The 14394-nt window shown below is 43.5% G+C and overlaps 1 protein-coding gene across 3 annotated transcripts in view; it reads left to right on the top strand.

Annotated features, from left to right (window-relative positions):
* The first annotated feature begins 23 nt into the window (after positions 1-23).
* The window catches only part of RABL6 (RAB, member RAS oncogene family like 6), a 56825-nt gene continuing 42454 nt past the window's right edge, over positions 24-14394 (top strand). Inside the window, exons 1-4 of one of the 3 annotated variants that reach the window (XM_013095019.5) lie at positions 114-290; positions 4208-4248; positions 7057-7191; positions 14161-14208. In XM_013095019.5, coding sequence (XP_012950473.3) covers position 4248; positions 7057-7191; positions 14161-14208 — 184 coding nt within the window. In that variant the 5' untranslated portion in view covers positions 114-290; positions 4208-4247. Of the gene's footprint in view, positions 291-4207; positions 4249-7056; positions 7192-14160; positions 14209-14394 lie in introns of all 3 variants that reach the window. The other 2 variants (XM_013095018.5, XM_027471076.3) reach the window with 2 other exon arrangements.

The raw sequence follows: 14394 nt of genomic DNA, 5'->3' as shown, positions 1-14394 counted from the left end.
TCATGGCCCGAGCGGCCCCGGCCGAGCTCTGAGGGCCCCGCGAGCCGTGCCCTGCCCTTGCCCTCCCCTCCCTATGCCCCCCCCGGGGCCGCCCTGCCCCTGAGCCCCGGAGCGGCGGCCTTCTTCCTGGCGGCGGTGGCGGAGGCGCGGGAGCAGAACGATGTTCTCGGCCCTGAAGAAGCTGGTGGGCTCGGACCAGGCTGCGGTCAGAGACAAGAACATCCCCGCGGGGCTGCAGTCCATGAACCAGGCTCTGCAGAGGAGGTTTGCCAAGGGAGTCCAGTATAACAGTGAGTCGCAGCCCGGCCCCGGGGTCTGTCGGGGGCAGCCCCGTGGGGCCGCCCCATCCGCGGCCAGGGCCCCCGCTGGCGCTGTTGGCGTGGTGGCTCTTTTGCCGGTAGTCAGCCGAAAGCCAAGCTGGCAGTTAAACCTTAGAGCGTGCAGAACTGGGGGAAGAGGAAGGATGGCAACATTTTAGGTGTCGGCGTGGCACTTGGGAACCTGCGGTGTCCTCGGGCAGCGGGAGGTGTACCGAACGGCTGCATGCCTAACGCTGACTGTGACACAGGGAGAGCTCTTTGTAAATGGGTTACCGCCAGTTAAAGTATCAAGAGCGTGTGGGTGACCTTCCCTGCAGCCCAGGGTAATGGTATTTATAATTAAGCTCTAACGGCTGTATGATAAGGGTCTGCTGAAAAGCTCTGCACTGCCAGACTTTAATAAAAGGTGAGTGGTATATGCCTTTATGTGTCCTTGGTAAATAATCTAATTCTGATTATGTTTCTGCAACTGATACACCTGCTCTTTTCTCAGGAAACATTTTCAGAATTCTTCCCTTTCAGTATTGAAACTCAGAGTTTTGTTTTTTCTGCTGAAGCTCAGTAAAGGTTACTCTTAATACAGTATTTCAGGAAGGCACTGTAAGTATGTGAAACACATCCCAAAGTAACAATAGTGGGATGGGGACAGTAGTTGTCATTCGCGCTGAAAATAGATCTGCATCCACAGAGTGCTGCGAGTATCAGCTCGTCTGCGGGAATGGGCACGCTCTGGAGTCAGGCTGCAAGAAGCTGAGAGAGTGGCAGTTTGGAATGAGACTGATTTGTAAATGTGGCACTGAATAATTTCTGAGCAGGCACACGTGATGGAGGAATAGAATTTGTGCTGTATCTTAATTTGAAATTGTAAATGAAGGGAGAGATTAGCACATCAAGGGTTTGGTGTGTTGTTTTTTGTTTTTTTTTTTTAGTGTTGTCACTATTGACTGTGCTTTTAATCTGATAAGTTTTGGAAGCTCTCAGCTTTGCTGGGGAGAGCGTTTGCTGCATTTACCCAGAACACATGTGGTAGATATTCCAGAAGTCCTTAATTTAGAAAATGAGTGTCTTAGCAAGCAATTGTGAATATGACAAGAAAAACACATTGTTAAGGGACATAATTTCTAGTGAGAGATGAGGGGTGAAGATGAAACTATTGCACCTTGGCATACAGCACTGCACCGTTCAAAGCATACCTGGAGATCTGGTTGAAGACTATTGATCTCTGCAGAGGCTTAGCAGAGCCCACAGACCAGAACATATCCTTGTGCTTCAGTGGGAAATGTTTGAGACCAGGTTGCTTATATCAACTTGTGAATTATGTAAGAGAAAGGAGTTGATGTTTCAACAGCAAACGTTTGTGCTGCATGCGGTACAGATCAGCTGCATCCTGCTGGCACAACAGTAAAAAGGGACAGCTCTTCATTAGGTGCTGACAAACTGCATTGCCACCTAACCTTTGTGGATGTGTACCTGCTTGTCATTAATAGAGCAGGGCCAAAAATGCAAACAGCTAAGCCACCAACTGTAGCTTTGTTTCTTTTTGTCTCATTACCAAAAGCCTCTGGAAAGCTTTTTCTTTTGAGCATGGTCTCATCAAGATTTGTGTTCTAATCACTGGTTTTATATCAAGAATAAAACCACATCTTTCTGTCCCTGCCTTAAGGGAAGCTTTCCAATCTCCATAGTAACTCTCCCCTGTATCACAGTTATATAATGTTCGTAGGAGATACGGGCAGGGTTATGAAAGAATTTCGAAGCACCCTCATAGCCATGGCATTGGATCAGTAGGGTGAGTTCCAGCATGGTGAGGGTATGGGTGTTGCAAGGGCCATTGCTAAGCAAAGGGGTGAGCTGCATATCCTTTGTATTATCAATGCTCCTTTCTTAGGAAACGTGGAATTGAACAGAGGGGGGTACAAAATTCATTTTGTAGCCATCTTTAACACGGGTCTTTAAAACTCTTCCTTTTCCCTGGAATTGCATAACCCTAAACCAAAGGGTGCAGTCATGACTGGTTCCATAGAAATACTTCCTTGTTTCCACAGTCCATTATTGATTGTGAAGCGTAGCCCATTTACTTACCAGAAATATAAGTGTGCTGAAAACACTTGCTGATAAAGTGGCAGCAAATGGCTGGGACCTGGGCCTTATCACATGGTTTTTGATGCCTCTTTCCTGTGGGATTTGGGGCGGGCTGGGCTGTGCCAGCTTTCATGGCTGTCAAGTAGGTTTCATAACCAAACAGCCTCAGTCAACAGATTTGCGTTGATGGTCTCCCTCCCACTCAGGTAAGTTTTCAAAAGGAAGAAAGTTGCAGAGTGGGTAGGTTTAAATTTCTGGTGAGAGCAAAGGCCACTAACAGCCCTCGTCAGCAATCGCTTTTTCTGCATGGGGCATCCTAATTTGAAACAAAAGTGTTTTCATATGTCATTCCCGGCATACACTCCTTATTGGCTCCCTTTATCGTCTGGATGGAGCTTTTCTGTTTTTACATACTATAGCCCAAAAAACACCAGAGTTCCGTAAGGTACAGAGAAATTATGAAAATGAAGCGGGTCTGTACCAGTTTTGGTTTTAATGGCTTGGTTGTTTATGTGAGATTGTGGTGCCCGGCATGGAGAACCAATTTTTGTAAAAACTTGTTCTTTTTTTCTGGTTGGGCTAGCTTTGCACTTGGACCAGGGCTGCTGCTGGTCAGCGAGCTGTGCTGGCCCCAGGAGAGTAACAAAGGCCTGAGTGAACAGGCTCGGTATAGAGAGGCAGAGGTGGATCTCGTTCCTTTGGAAACGGTGCTGGTTTAAACAAATTACAAGACAAATTACAGAAGGAATTACCAGTTCCAGGTTATTCAAACATGGAAGTTTACATAAGGCAGTGCTGACCAAAGAAGGGTGAAATGAGTGGCTCTGGCTGGGCTACATGGATGAGAAGGCTTCTTGGGAATTGCAGACTGATGACTGGTGACAGGAGACGTGGAAGTGCTGTATTTTCAATCCAGTGGTCCCATTTCCCAGAAGTGCACCTTCTGCTCTGGGCTTTATTCTGAAAGATGTGTCTAACGTGCATGCCACCCAATAAAACCCGCTGCTGTCCTCCCTGTGGGCATCACCCTGGCGTAAACATGCAGCGCTGCTGAGCTACCATAGTCAGTAGCTCCAAGAATTGCCCTGGTCCCTCCTCTTATTACTCGTCTGTCTAAAACATGCTTTAAAAGACAAAACTTAATGAGTATGGTGCATCCTTATTGTGAGCATTGTAGTCCTTACATTCTTTGTGTTGTTTTAGCATAGTACTTCCCAACTTCTGATTGTAGTTTTGTTAAATATTTTCACTCATTACTGTTTCCAGAAGAAATACCTTGTCTCTTCCAGCTGCTTCCCACCTTCTCTCTTTTCTTTTTTTTCCTACTGCTGTCACAGGTGTTTGTGTAACGTGTGGGAAACTTGCTTTGACTGCTGTCTGGCCTTTTCTCCCCAGGAGTTATGCTTGGGGGTGTCTGTAGATCATGTCTGATTGTTTTTGTGGCAGAACTAGCTTTTAGTGTTCCAATTACAGCCTTGTAGTCACAGCCTCTAACATCTTCATGAGAATAAGGTTATGACCCTTCATACAGGGATTATTAGCAGAGATATTCAGGGATTTTTGCTCTGGGATCTGAAGTCCTTAGCTTTTGCAGCATACTGAAGGAATATGGGCAGTGCTGGGAATTTCCAGTCCTGAGTCGGTCTGTAGGCCTGTGTCCTTGCTGCTCTGCTTCTGTTTCCCCATTTGCAGAATTAAAATCCCTGTATTTTTTCTGACACAGTGACAAAAGGAATGAGAAGTGATCTGTTCATTTTTTTCCTCACGTTTTTATCTATTCCAAATCCCTACCCTTTTTCCCACAGATAATTCTGCTGTCTTTGCTACAAGGCTGTGGCTGTTTGCAGTAAGTACTGGTTTAACTAGAAATCAAAATAAGGTAGCAACTGTGTACATCCCACAGGTAACAGTACTAACCTCACCCATAATTGCTGGTCTTGTCACATTCAGACACAGCCTGGGCCTGTGGTTTACCTGGCTGGCTGTGCCCTGAAGCTCATTCAGCTCTTCCTGTCTTGCAGATGTCTGTCATTGAGTAGACCTGCCCCATCCAAAGTCTCAGATACTGATTTTGTTTTGCTGAAAATGATCTATACGACCTGCCTTCTTCCTGCTTTATTTTTAAACACTTTTCCAATCATCAGAAGCAAACAAATGAACAAAAACTGGTGAAAACTAACACACTATGTAGGAGGAGAGAGTTCCTAACACAGAAAATACTGAACCTGAAAAGGGCCATTGGACATGTTCAAATGGAGCACATGCTGCTACAGGCACCATAAGCTGATCTCAGTGTAGCTGCTGGGGGGTGAGGGTGATCTTCTTGCCCCCCCAGCCATGCCGGCACTGCTCCTGCTGCTCATGCAGCTGTGCACTTGAGCTAGAGGAAGAAACTGAGCGTGCTGAAAATGAATAATATGAGGGTTAGTTTTCAGCCAGTTCAGTTTCTTGATCCAACTCAACAATGGCTGCATAAGTTGATAAGTTGCATAAGCGTTAGCGGTAGGAAAACTGGGGAGTTGGGGATGACCCCTTCTGGGGAAGAGCTCACAGCTGAGACATCTGTGGGTGTCCTGAAAGCGCACCTTGAGAGCAGCCTGACTGAGGAAGGGTCTGCTTGTCCCTTAAAACTCACTGTGTCAATGTCTTGTGCTGTACTTTTTAGAGGAAGCTGATTTTTTAAATATCTCTCTATGGTAGGCAGTGAGAGCATTTTGAAAGGTTCAGGTTCTAAAGGGGACAAACGATCTTATTCTTTGTGTGGCATGGACTTGCTGCATTTCATTCATTAAGAAATATCAAAGGAATCCTCCTTTGGTTGTTTCCCCATCTGTAAGAATGAAAAAAAAAAACACACAGGGCAATGGGAAATGCAGGAAATGGTTTGTTGTCTCTACAGAGATGCTTTGGTACCTGTAAAAGAAGTCATTCTATAAATATTTTGTTCTTTGTATCTTAATTACCCTTTTGCTATTTTAATAAGCAACTTTTTGTAAAAGAATAAACAGCAACACCTCTTAGTGGGTGGGAGCAGAACAGCAACCGTAGCATAGCAGAACTGCAGCACAGAATTTCACCAGACAAACCTCTTCCACAGACTCCAGGCACTGTTACTCTTAAATTTTTCTCTGAAATGCCTGCAGTAACTCCTGAGTTACAACAGAAGGCAGCCTTCAGTCTGAGATTCCCTTGCCCAAATGATGATGCATAACGTAATGCTAATCACCTGAATCTGCCGTTAGATGTCTCTGAGTGGCCCATTTTTTAGTGGATAATAGCTCCTGTGTATCAGATGCAAGCATAAAAATTCTGGTCCTGTTCAAGTCAGCTTATCATTCTCAGTAGGCTTGTACCACTTAAAACAAAGATGGTATTTAAAAACAAAAGTCCCATAATGTAACAGAAGATTTAGAAAACAACATATTCCATTTTCAGATAGAACAAGATAATGTTAGGGTAGCCTGTGGAAGTCGATGGTGTTAGTTGCTAAAGAAGTTGCTTTGCTGGGTTGTGTACAGGTTATGGTAGCAGTACAGGCGATGCTCTCTGCAGATGCGTTGTTTGCCCTGCAGCAAGACAAGATATTTTGGACACTTCTTTACTCAGGGTGGGCTTGAATGCATTTTGCATGGACTGATGGTCCTTGCAGTAGGCAGGGGTGTGCGGCATGCTAGGTCAGCCTGGTGGCCTAGGCAGCTGGGCCTGAGGCAGGCCAGTGGAAGTAGAGCTGTTCTTATGTACCTAAGACCACGATTTTTAAGAATGCCTTTGCTGAGTGCCATCAGCATGTTTGTGCCTTAAAAATGTTTAAGACCTAGCTCCTGCCACAGAGGGGAGCAACAGAGATTCAGTTTTTCTTGTTTTTATTTCTGTTATTGAAGCTGATTATGTCCCCAGAGCGGTGTGCTTGTTTTGGTTCAGCCTAGCTTGTTTCTAGTGCATGTAAAGTAGATTTATTGTGATCTAAGTTGACTCGAACTGTGGCAATCAACAGAGGCAGCTTGATGAATTTATCAGTGGTGATTTCAGGTAAGACCCTCGTGTCGTTAACTGCCTCGTCCCATTGGCAGAAATGGTCAAGGCTTCAGCAGAAGCTGCCTCTCAGCTCTCCTACAGCATCTGCAAGAACTTTTGCACCAGTGCCAGACTGACACCTCTGGACAGGGGACACTGCCTAATTCAGCTCAGCTAAGAACTGGTCCTTGGGCTTTTGCTGACTTGGGGCAACTGGCTCTAGGAAGTGATTATTTCTGCAAGGAATGAGAAGTGTTTAAGGAGAAATGTGAATGGTAGAGGAGGTGATTGAAGAAGCAACCTGACATAAAAGGCTTGCAAAGAGAGAGGGTATGAGAGAGGGCTGGTTACAGGTGAAAAAATGCAGGAGGGCAAAAAGAGCAGCAACTTAGCTAGCTTGTGCAGATTCTGAAGTTTCAATCTTGATGTTGGTTCTTCTTGCTGAGCTAGTGTGAGTAGCTGAATAAACACTAATTTTAATGACAGAGTCTCATGCTTTTTAACAAAACCCATCATGCCTGTGTAATATGGGAGAACTAATTACATCTGAATAATGCTCACAAAAAGTTAACATGCTCGTCACAGCATTCTTTGATTTGCTTTTAATCAACTTTATTTATCTGCTTGCTCTTTTCCCCAGTGAAAATTGTTATCCGAGGGGACAGGAACACTGGGAAAACCACACTCTGGCACCGACTGCAGGGAAAGAAGTTTATTGAGGAATATATTCCAACTCAGGAGATCCAAGTCACCAGCATCCACTGGAATTACAAAAGTAAGATGAAAGGGGGTGGAAGGAGCCACTGTCATGGGACAGCGGGTCTATGTCTTGGGGGCAGAAATTCCACTGCAGCCTTATTTGCTTCTTCTGTGTATGCTTGGGAGATAAAGTGAGCTCTCATTGTTCTTATTTTAATTTATTATTCACAGTTTCTCAGTCATATTTTCAATAATTTTAATCAAACTATATAAGAGAGAAAAAATAGACCTTTGAAAGTTGCAGTTCTAGGAAGGTTTTTAGTAGGTGATCCAAAAGATTTGAAGTATTTGTGATACGCTTGACTTGCTAATGGAAACAGGTTTATTATGAAAATCTGTCTCTGAGGCTAAACCTGCTTGGTGTTACATTGTTGAGTACAAGTGAAGAGTTTGATGTAAACTAGTCTTTCACTGATTAAAATGTAGAGAGCATCCCTTAACTGGTGATGACGATGTTTTAAAAATGGTTGTAGTACTAATAGCTCTAGGCTGACTTACTGAAACATGGAAGTATCTTACCAGTAGCTTTTTTGAGAGATGAGGTGTGATTTTTTTTTTTTCTTTCCCATCTGCTCTGGCAGTGTAAAGTGGCTCTAAAAGCCCTGCATCTAGCCTGGAGAAGACACTGCAGGCACTGAAATTGCATCAGACTACGGTTCCAGAGGGTGTTAAAGTCAAGCTTTTAGATTCCTGATCAAAAATGCCACAGCCTTGGGGCACGCACTACTAAGCATGAATTTGCTCTGTAAGACTGATGTTGCTTTGAAAAAAAAGTCAGCAGTTTGTTACTATCAGATATAGTTTATCCACACCACTTCGCCTCTTTTTCTGAAGCAGTTGCTCTGTCTCCTTATACATAAAATAAAAGCATACAGTTGAGGCGCACAACATCAGGTGCTTTGTCTAATTTACCAATAAAAAAAAACCACCATTTTGTCTAATTTAGCAATAAAATTTGTGTTTGCTGGATGATGCCATCATGCCAAAGTCTCATGTTAATGATCGTGGAGCCCCAGGGTGTGTTGACAGGCCATCTGCCTAGGGACATTATTCTCACAATCCCTATTGGCTTTGTAGGTGTCAGTGCAAGGAGAGAAGGTCGATTCTGCTGTTGTATGTTTACAGGGAGCTGGTAACTGCAGTTCTGGAGATTCTCATGCTCTTGTGAAGACTGGCTGCCACATGAGTCAGCACTTCTTGACACAGGTGGAAAAGGTTTATAAGGGTAGTATAGTGTGTTTACATGGAAAGGTTATAGTAGCAGGGGACCATAGGGGTGGCTTCTGCGAGAAAAATCCAGAAGCTGCCCCATGTTAGGTAAGGGGGCCGCTGCTGCCCAGAGCTGAGCCAATAAGCGATGTTGTTTGTGCCTCTGTGAGAGCACATCTAAGAAAGGGGGAGGGGGGAAACATAAACAAAAACAAAACTGCTGCAGAATAGTAGCTGGGAGAGAGAGGAGAGAGAGGAGAGCAAGGAGAAAAAGCCTTGCAGACACCAAGGTCAGTGCAGAAGGAGGGCAGGAGGTGCTCCAGGTGCTGGAGCAGTTTCCTGCGGCCTGTGGAGAGAACCATGGTAAAGCAGACTGTCCGCCTGCAGCCTGTGGTGTGCCATGGTAGAACATGTTTCCACACTGCAGCCTGTGGAGGACACCACAGTGGAGCAGGTGGATGTGGCCTGGAGGAGGCTGCAGCCTGCAGAGGAACCCTGCCAGAGCAAATTGTGGGCTGGAGCTGCAGCCCATGGAGAGGAGCTCACACAGGAGCAAGGGGCCTGGGGAGAGCTGCTGCCTGTATTGCTCAGTGTTTAAGGTATCAATGGCGCTGGCCTGCTGTGGGGGAAGAAAAGGGATGGAGAAAGTGCTTTTGTAGGGCTGGTACTCTGGGAAGGACCCCTCAGTCCTTTGCCCTCCGCTTGTTCAGGGCAGCAGCTTTTTAGGGGCTGTTTCAGGTAGGATACGTCTGTCCTTCACAATACAGTGCTCACTTTGATGTAGGGGCTACAAAAGGTAGTGTAAACTAGTTGGTTTTGGGGGATGAAACCTTATTACTCTCTACAACTACCTGAAAGGAAGTTGTGGGGAACTGATGGTTGGCCTCTTCTCACAGATAACTAACAATAGGACTAGAGGGAATGGCCTCAAGTTGTGCCAGGGGAGGTGTAAGTTGGAAATTAGGAGACATTTCTTCTCAGAAAGAGCAGTCAGGCATTGGAACGGGCTGCCCAGGGAGGTGGTGCTGTCACCATCCCTGGGGGTGTTCAAGGAAAGGTTGGACATGGTGCTGAGGGACATGGCTTAGTGGGTGACATTGGTGGTAGGGGGGTGGTTGGACCAGATGAACTTGGAGGGCTTTTCCAACCCTAATGATTCTATGATTCTAAGAGGGCAATTGAGAAGGAGTGGCAGAGACTAAGTGCTATAGGCTGACCGCAACCCCCATTCCCCTGCACTGCTCAGGGGGAGGAGGTGTTTTTGGTTTCTTTCCTTTGTTTCTCACTTTTCTAGCTTGTTAGTAACGGGCAATAAATTTTACTTTCTCCCTACTCTGAGCCTGTTTTGCCCATCATGATAATTATTTAGCGATCTCCCTGTCCTTATCTCAACCCCTGAGCTGTTTGCATCGTATTTTTCTCCCTCTTTTCCTTTGAGGAGGGGGAGTGAGAGAGCGGCTGTGGTGGAGCTCAGCTGTCCACCCGAGTAAAACCACCACAGATGGATAGCTGCACTCTGCCATGGATGGGGGAGAAAAACAGGTCCTTGCTCAGTCCAGCAGTGGTTTTCTCTCACATTCACAATCTGATGTTGAGCTAAGCCTGATGTCACAGGTGTTTAGATTCTTTGGTAGGGACCTGCTGTATGGCCATGCTGCGAATGTGTGCTCGTTAGCTTCTGCATTTCTTCATGAAAGTACCTTTATTTTGGGTACAATGTTATGGATGTTCTGCCTATCTACTCTTGCAAGGTGTTGACAGATCTGCAGTGTTCATGCAGTGGTATCCATCTCCATCGAAATGTCTGGCATATTGCATTTCAGCTGTGCCATCCTTCCCCCACACTCATACTCTTCTCTTCCAGCATATCAATACATTGGTTATTGATGTGTGAATGTAGAGCTTATGAATTGTTTGGATGATGGAAGCTATCTCTAAAATCAAAATTACTTTAGCCTAAATAGACTTAGACCAGACTGAGACACAGAATACTTTATTTTTAGATGTCTAAGTCTAAAGATTGCACTGAATGTTAATTGTGGTTTTCTGCATTACCACAGGTAAAACCCTCTGAATTTTAGTTTCCTCTCTAATCAATGTCAGTAATATTAGTACTGTTTGTAAATACAGCTTTTGATTTCTAAGAGGCTTATTCATGCCTAATTCTTTTTGTGTTTGTGAACAGTTACATGCAAAAAGATGTTTGAAGGCTGCTTCTTGTATAGAAAGATCCATTCACCTTATGTGTTTCTGCATGTTTTAGGGTCTGTATTGCCTTTTAGTGAGCTGAGACTGAGACTTACGCACTGGCTTGTTCAACATGGATGTGGTCCCAGGGTAGAAAACAGCTACACATGAGGATGGCTTTTATTGTCAGTTGGTAACCGCAGGTCATTTCTAGTTCTTAATTCTAGTATTTATGGGATGCATCTTTATAGAGCTTCCTGGTTAGATTTGGCAGCAATGTGTACGTATGGCAATGAACTTTTCTCAAGGCCAAGTGTTGTCAAGCTGTTGCAATTTGCTGGAAGACTGTACATGAAATTGTGCCTTTCATTTGTGTTTATCTCACTCAATAAAACACCATATTATTTTTTACTAATAATTTCCAGTAGGAAATTCTTTACTGACCTTAATACTTGTAAAAATAACCTCCTTTTTTAAAAAAAATACACAAGGTACATTTCCGTGCTCAGAGAATGTTCCATAGGTGATGTGCATGCTCTGAGAGATTGGCTCAGATCTAATTACTAACCTGTTAGCTAAGTTCATCTGTAGAGGAAAAATACACTTTGTTTTTCCTGTGATCATGCTCTTAAGCTATCTTGAATAAACGTTATGAGGTAGTTGGCAGCAAATATTTACAGATGTTAATCATATCACTGTCAAATATTCAAGGATTCTTACAATGCTTGTAAGTGATGGAGTGAACTTGGAGTGAACGAAATCACTTTTCTGTGACAGTTGTATAACAGTTGTATCTGTTACAGAATTTTTTGTATCTAAGTAAGGAATTACCATTCCCGACTCTAATGTATGTTTTTTTTAGGGTATGGGAGTCATTTAATTTTATTCTCATTTTGTCAGCCTCAAAAAGGGAGTCCGAAATAAAAATTAGCAAATACTTTTGTTCCAATGCTTTGAGTGCCGTATAGATGGATGTGTGGAATTGCAGAGTTGCTCTGCTCTGTATGATTTGTGATCCAAAGAATATGAAATGAGTCATGTAATTGTGTGAGAGTAAATATGAACCCACCCGTAAAACAATGATTCTTATTTTTAAATAAACGCTTGCAATTGAGTCTTCTCACCTCTTCACCATGTTCTGTGAGAACAGTGCCTTAATGTGCCACTGGCTACAAAGTACTTAGCGAAATAGCAACAGAGTAGAAAAATTTTTGAGTGTTTTGATCTATGGCTTGTGCTAATCCAAATTATAGAATTAAAATGATGTATTGGCACTCTTCTTCCTGCGACATGCCTTCAGAATCCATTAGGGTGAAATGCTGCTCCTACTGCTGTGTGAGTCATAAAAAAAAGTCAGCAAAGCAACACTAAAGTAATTATCCTCTTGTGTGTTCAGGATAATCAGGAATGAAGCTGGTGATGAAAAGGAAGAACTTACTGGCTACTGGCCAGCAGAAGCACTGGTGCTAACAGGGGAAAAAAAAAAAAAAACAAAAACAAAAACACCACCAACATGGAAAACAATTTTCTTACATCTTGTGTAGGTAGTTTCTTAGCTAAGTTCTACACTTCCCCTCAGATAAAAGGATATAGAGAGATCTTTTCTAGTCAAACAATTCAACTCCTCAGCTATCTAGGAGTGCTGCTGCTCAGCAGGATTTCATTACCCACCAGGAGAACATTACTGAAGGTCCATTGACGTTATCATAAGGAGGTGGGGTTCTCTGGAGCTTGGGAGCAAAGTCCCAGTACTAGGTACTAGGCCTAGGAGAGCACTGTGTGGCACCCCAGCGGACTATTTTGGAATGGTTTTCCAACTTCTTGGGAAAAACCTCTTCTTAGTGCTTACGTGCTGCTGCATGTGGAGCTGCTGGAAAAATCAAACTGCCTTCTGGATGCCTGCTGCACCCCTGAAAGGTTTGCTGCCTGAGAAGGGAAAGCATGTTCAGTCCCTTTGCAGAGTGTCTTGACTGTTGAAAGGCACCAAGATTGACTTGGCACGTCTGGTCTGTCTGTCCCTCGTTCTTTTGGGGCAGCAGCAGCACTGCCAGTCCCAGCTGTCAGGTATGAACTTAGGGGCAGAACTCAAATAGGTGATCTGTGCCTGAGCACCCGCTGCCTGGCTGCACACCCCGCATGCACCGTGGCCTCAGGCATCCCATGCCCCAGTGAGAGCAACCTCATGCACAGTCTGGGGTGTAAAGAGCTGCTCATACAGCTGGGTGAGTAATCACGAGTATTTGGACTTGAGCCCTACCCGATTTGTTGGTTTGTAGAAATATATGGGGCCAGACTGAATTTGGGGAGTGTTATGGTTTGGGCAGAGGGTGTAAGGCTGCAGGCTGCTGTATGCCTGTTGTGTTTTCGGCACCATTTGGGCCTGTGGTGTACTGGCTGGGCTGACCCCGGGCATACCTCCTCATCTTGTACCATGCCTCCTTGCTAGCAAATGGGAAGGTAAGTGAGAGTTGCTATGAGGAAAAAGACAGGCTGCTGATTGACCTTTATACATAAAAATAAGAAGGGATATTGCTCCAGAAGCAGAGGATCAAGCTTTACAATCATTCAAAATCTGTATTTACAATATTTTGAAACCTTTAAGTTAAGCCAACAGTGAATTCTGTAGGGGAAATGTTTCCCACCTGGACAATGGCGCTTAGCTAAATTCTCTTGCCATGCTATGCGATTATTTTCTGCTCTCAGACACCATCATCTTCATGTTCCGCTGCTTTAAGTTCAGAGCTGCTCCAAGTCCAACCTTTACTTTGTAGCATTTCCAAAAGTAACTGTGTTTTGGAACTTTGTGAAGATCAGACTGCTTATTCAGATTCAATATATATTTCTAACCAAAGCTACCCATCCCTCATGCCAACTGAAAGTTTAACTGCTAGCTGTCAGTATTTGCCATAGTGTCTTTCTAGTGAGAATTTTGTTTGTCTTGCTTCAAATTTTAGCAACTCAAATCTACCTTGCTGCCCATTATTTACTGATTTTAGCAGTTTTACGTCTTAACAAGCTGCAGTAATACCTTATTTTTCATAGAGTGCAACTTGAAATTTGCAGAGAGAATGGATTTCTGTGGCTGCTGGACTGCCTGCACTCTTTGTAATATTTACGTGAAAATGGCCTTAGTAAGATGGATTTTCTTTAAATGTGTGTATTCCTTCGTTTTTCAGCTGTATGCCTTGCTTTCAGACCAGACATTATTCAAATTAAATTTATATTTTTTCTGAAAAAACATGAGAACCTCTGTATGTTATAAAAAATGCATATGAAATATTTATAACACATTTTAAATCTCTGATAAAATGTGAAGGAAATCTGTCATACGAGTAAGAATCTTTAAGAAATTTTTTAGATATCGCAGTATTGGATTACAGCCTGTTCCTTCCAAAGTAGGTCTTGTGTTAGTTGTGTGTGTTTAGTTTTGTTTTGTTTTGTTTTTTAAACTCCAGAATTAGTTTTCTTTTGACTTTGATCTACTTTGACAGTACTAGTTTTGGGTTAGACTCTGTGTGGTAAGGGTTGAGTGTTGCTCATTTTGCTGAACCGATTTTTTTGACGCTGTCTTTTTTTTTTGTGCTTTTAGCCACTGATGATATTGTTAAAGTTGAAGTATGGGATGTAGTTGACAAAGGTAAGATTCATAAGTTCTTTTCTATTGGAGATTCTGTTTTTTCTCAATTTTAATGAAGAATTTATATGGAATCAAAAGTACCATTTACTTCTAATTTATTTAGAAAAAGGTTTGTATTTTTTTTTTTTGAAATACATTGATTTTCCTGGAAAAATACGGAAGGGAAAGAAGAGTCTCCTGTGCTAG

Source organism: Anas platyrhynchos, chromosome 18 (genome assembly GCF_047663525.1).
Source record: "Anas platyrhynchos isolate ZD024472 breed Pekin duck chromosome 18, IASCAAS_PekinDuck_T2T, whole genome shotgun sequence".
NCBI lineage: Eukaryota > Metazoa > Chordata > Aves > Anseriformes > Anatidae > Anas > Anas platyrhynchos.
This window is presented reverse-complemented; position numbering and strand designations above follow the sequence as displayed.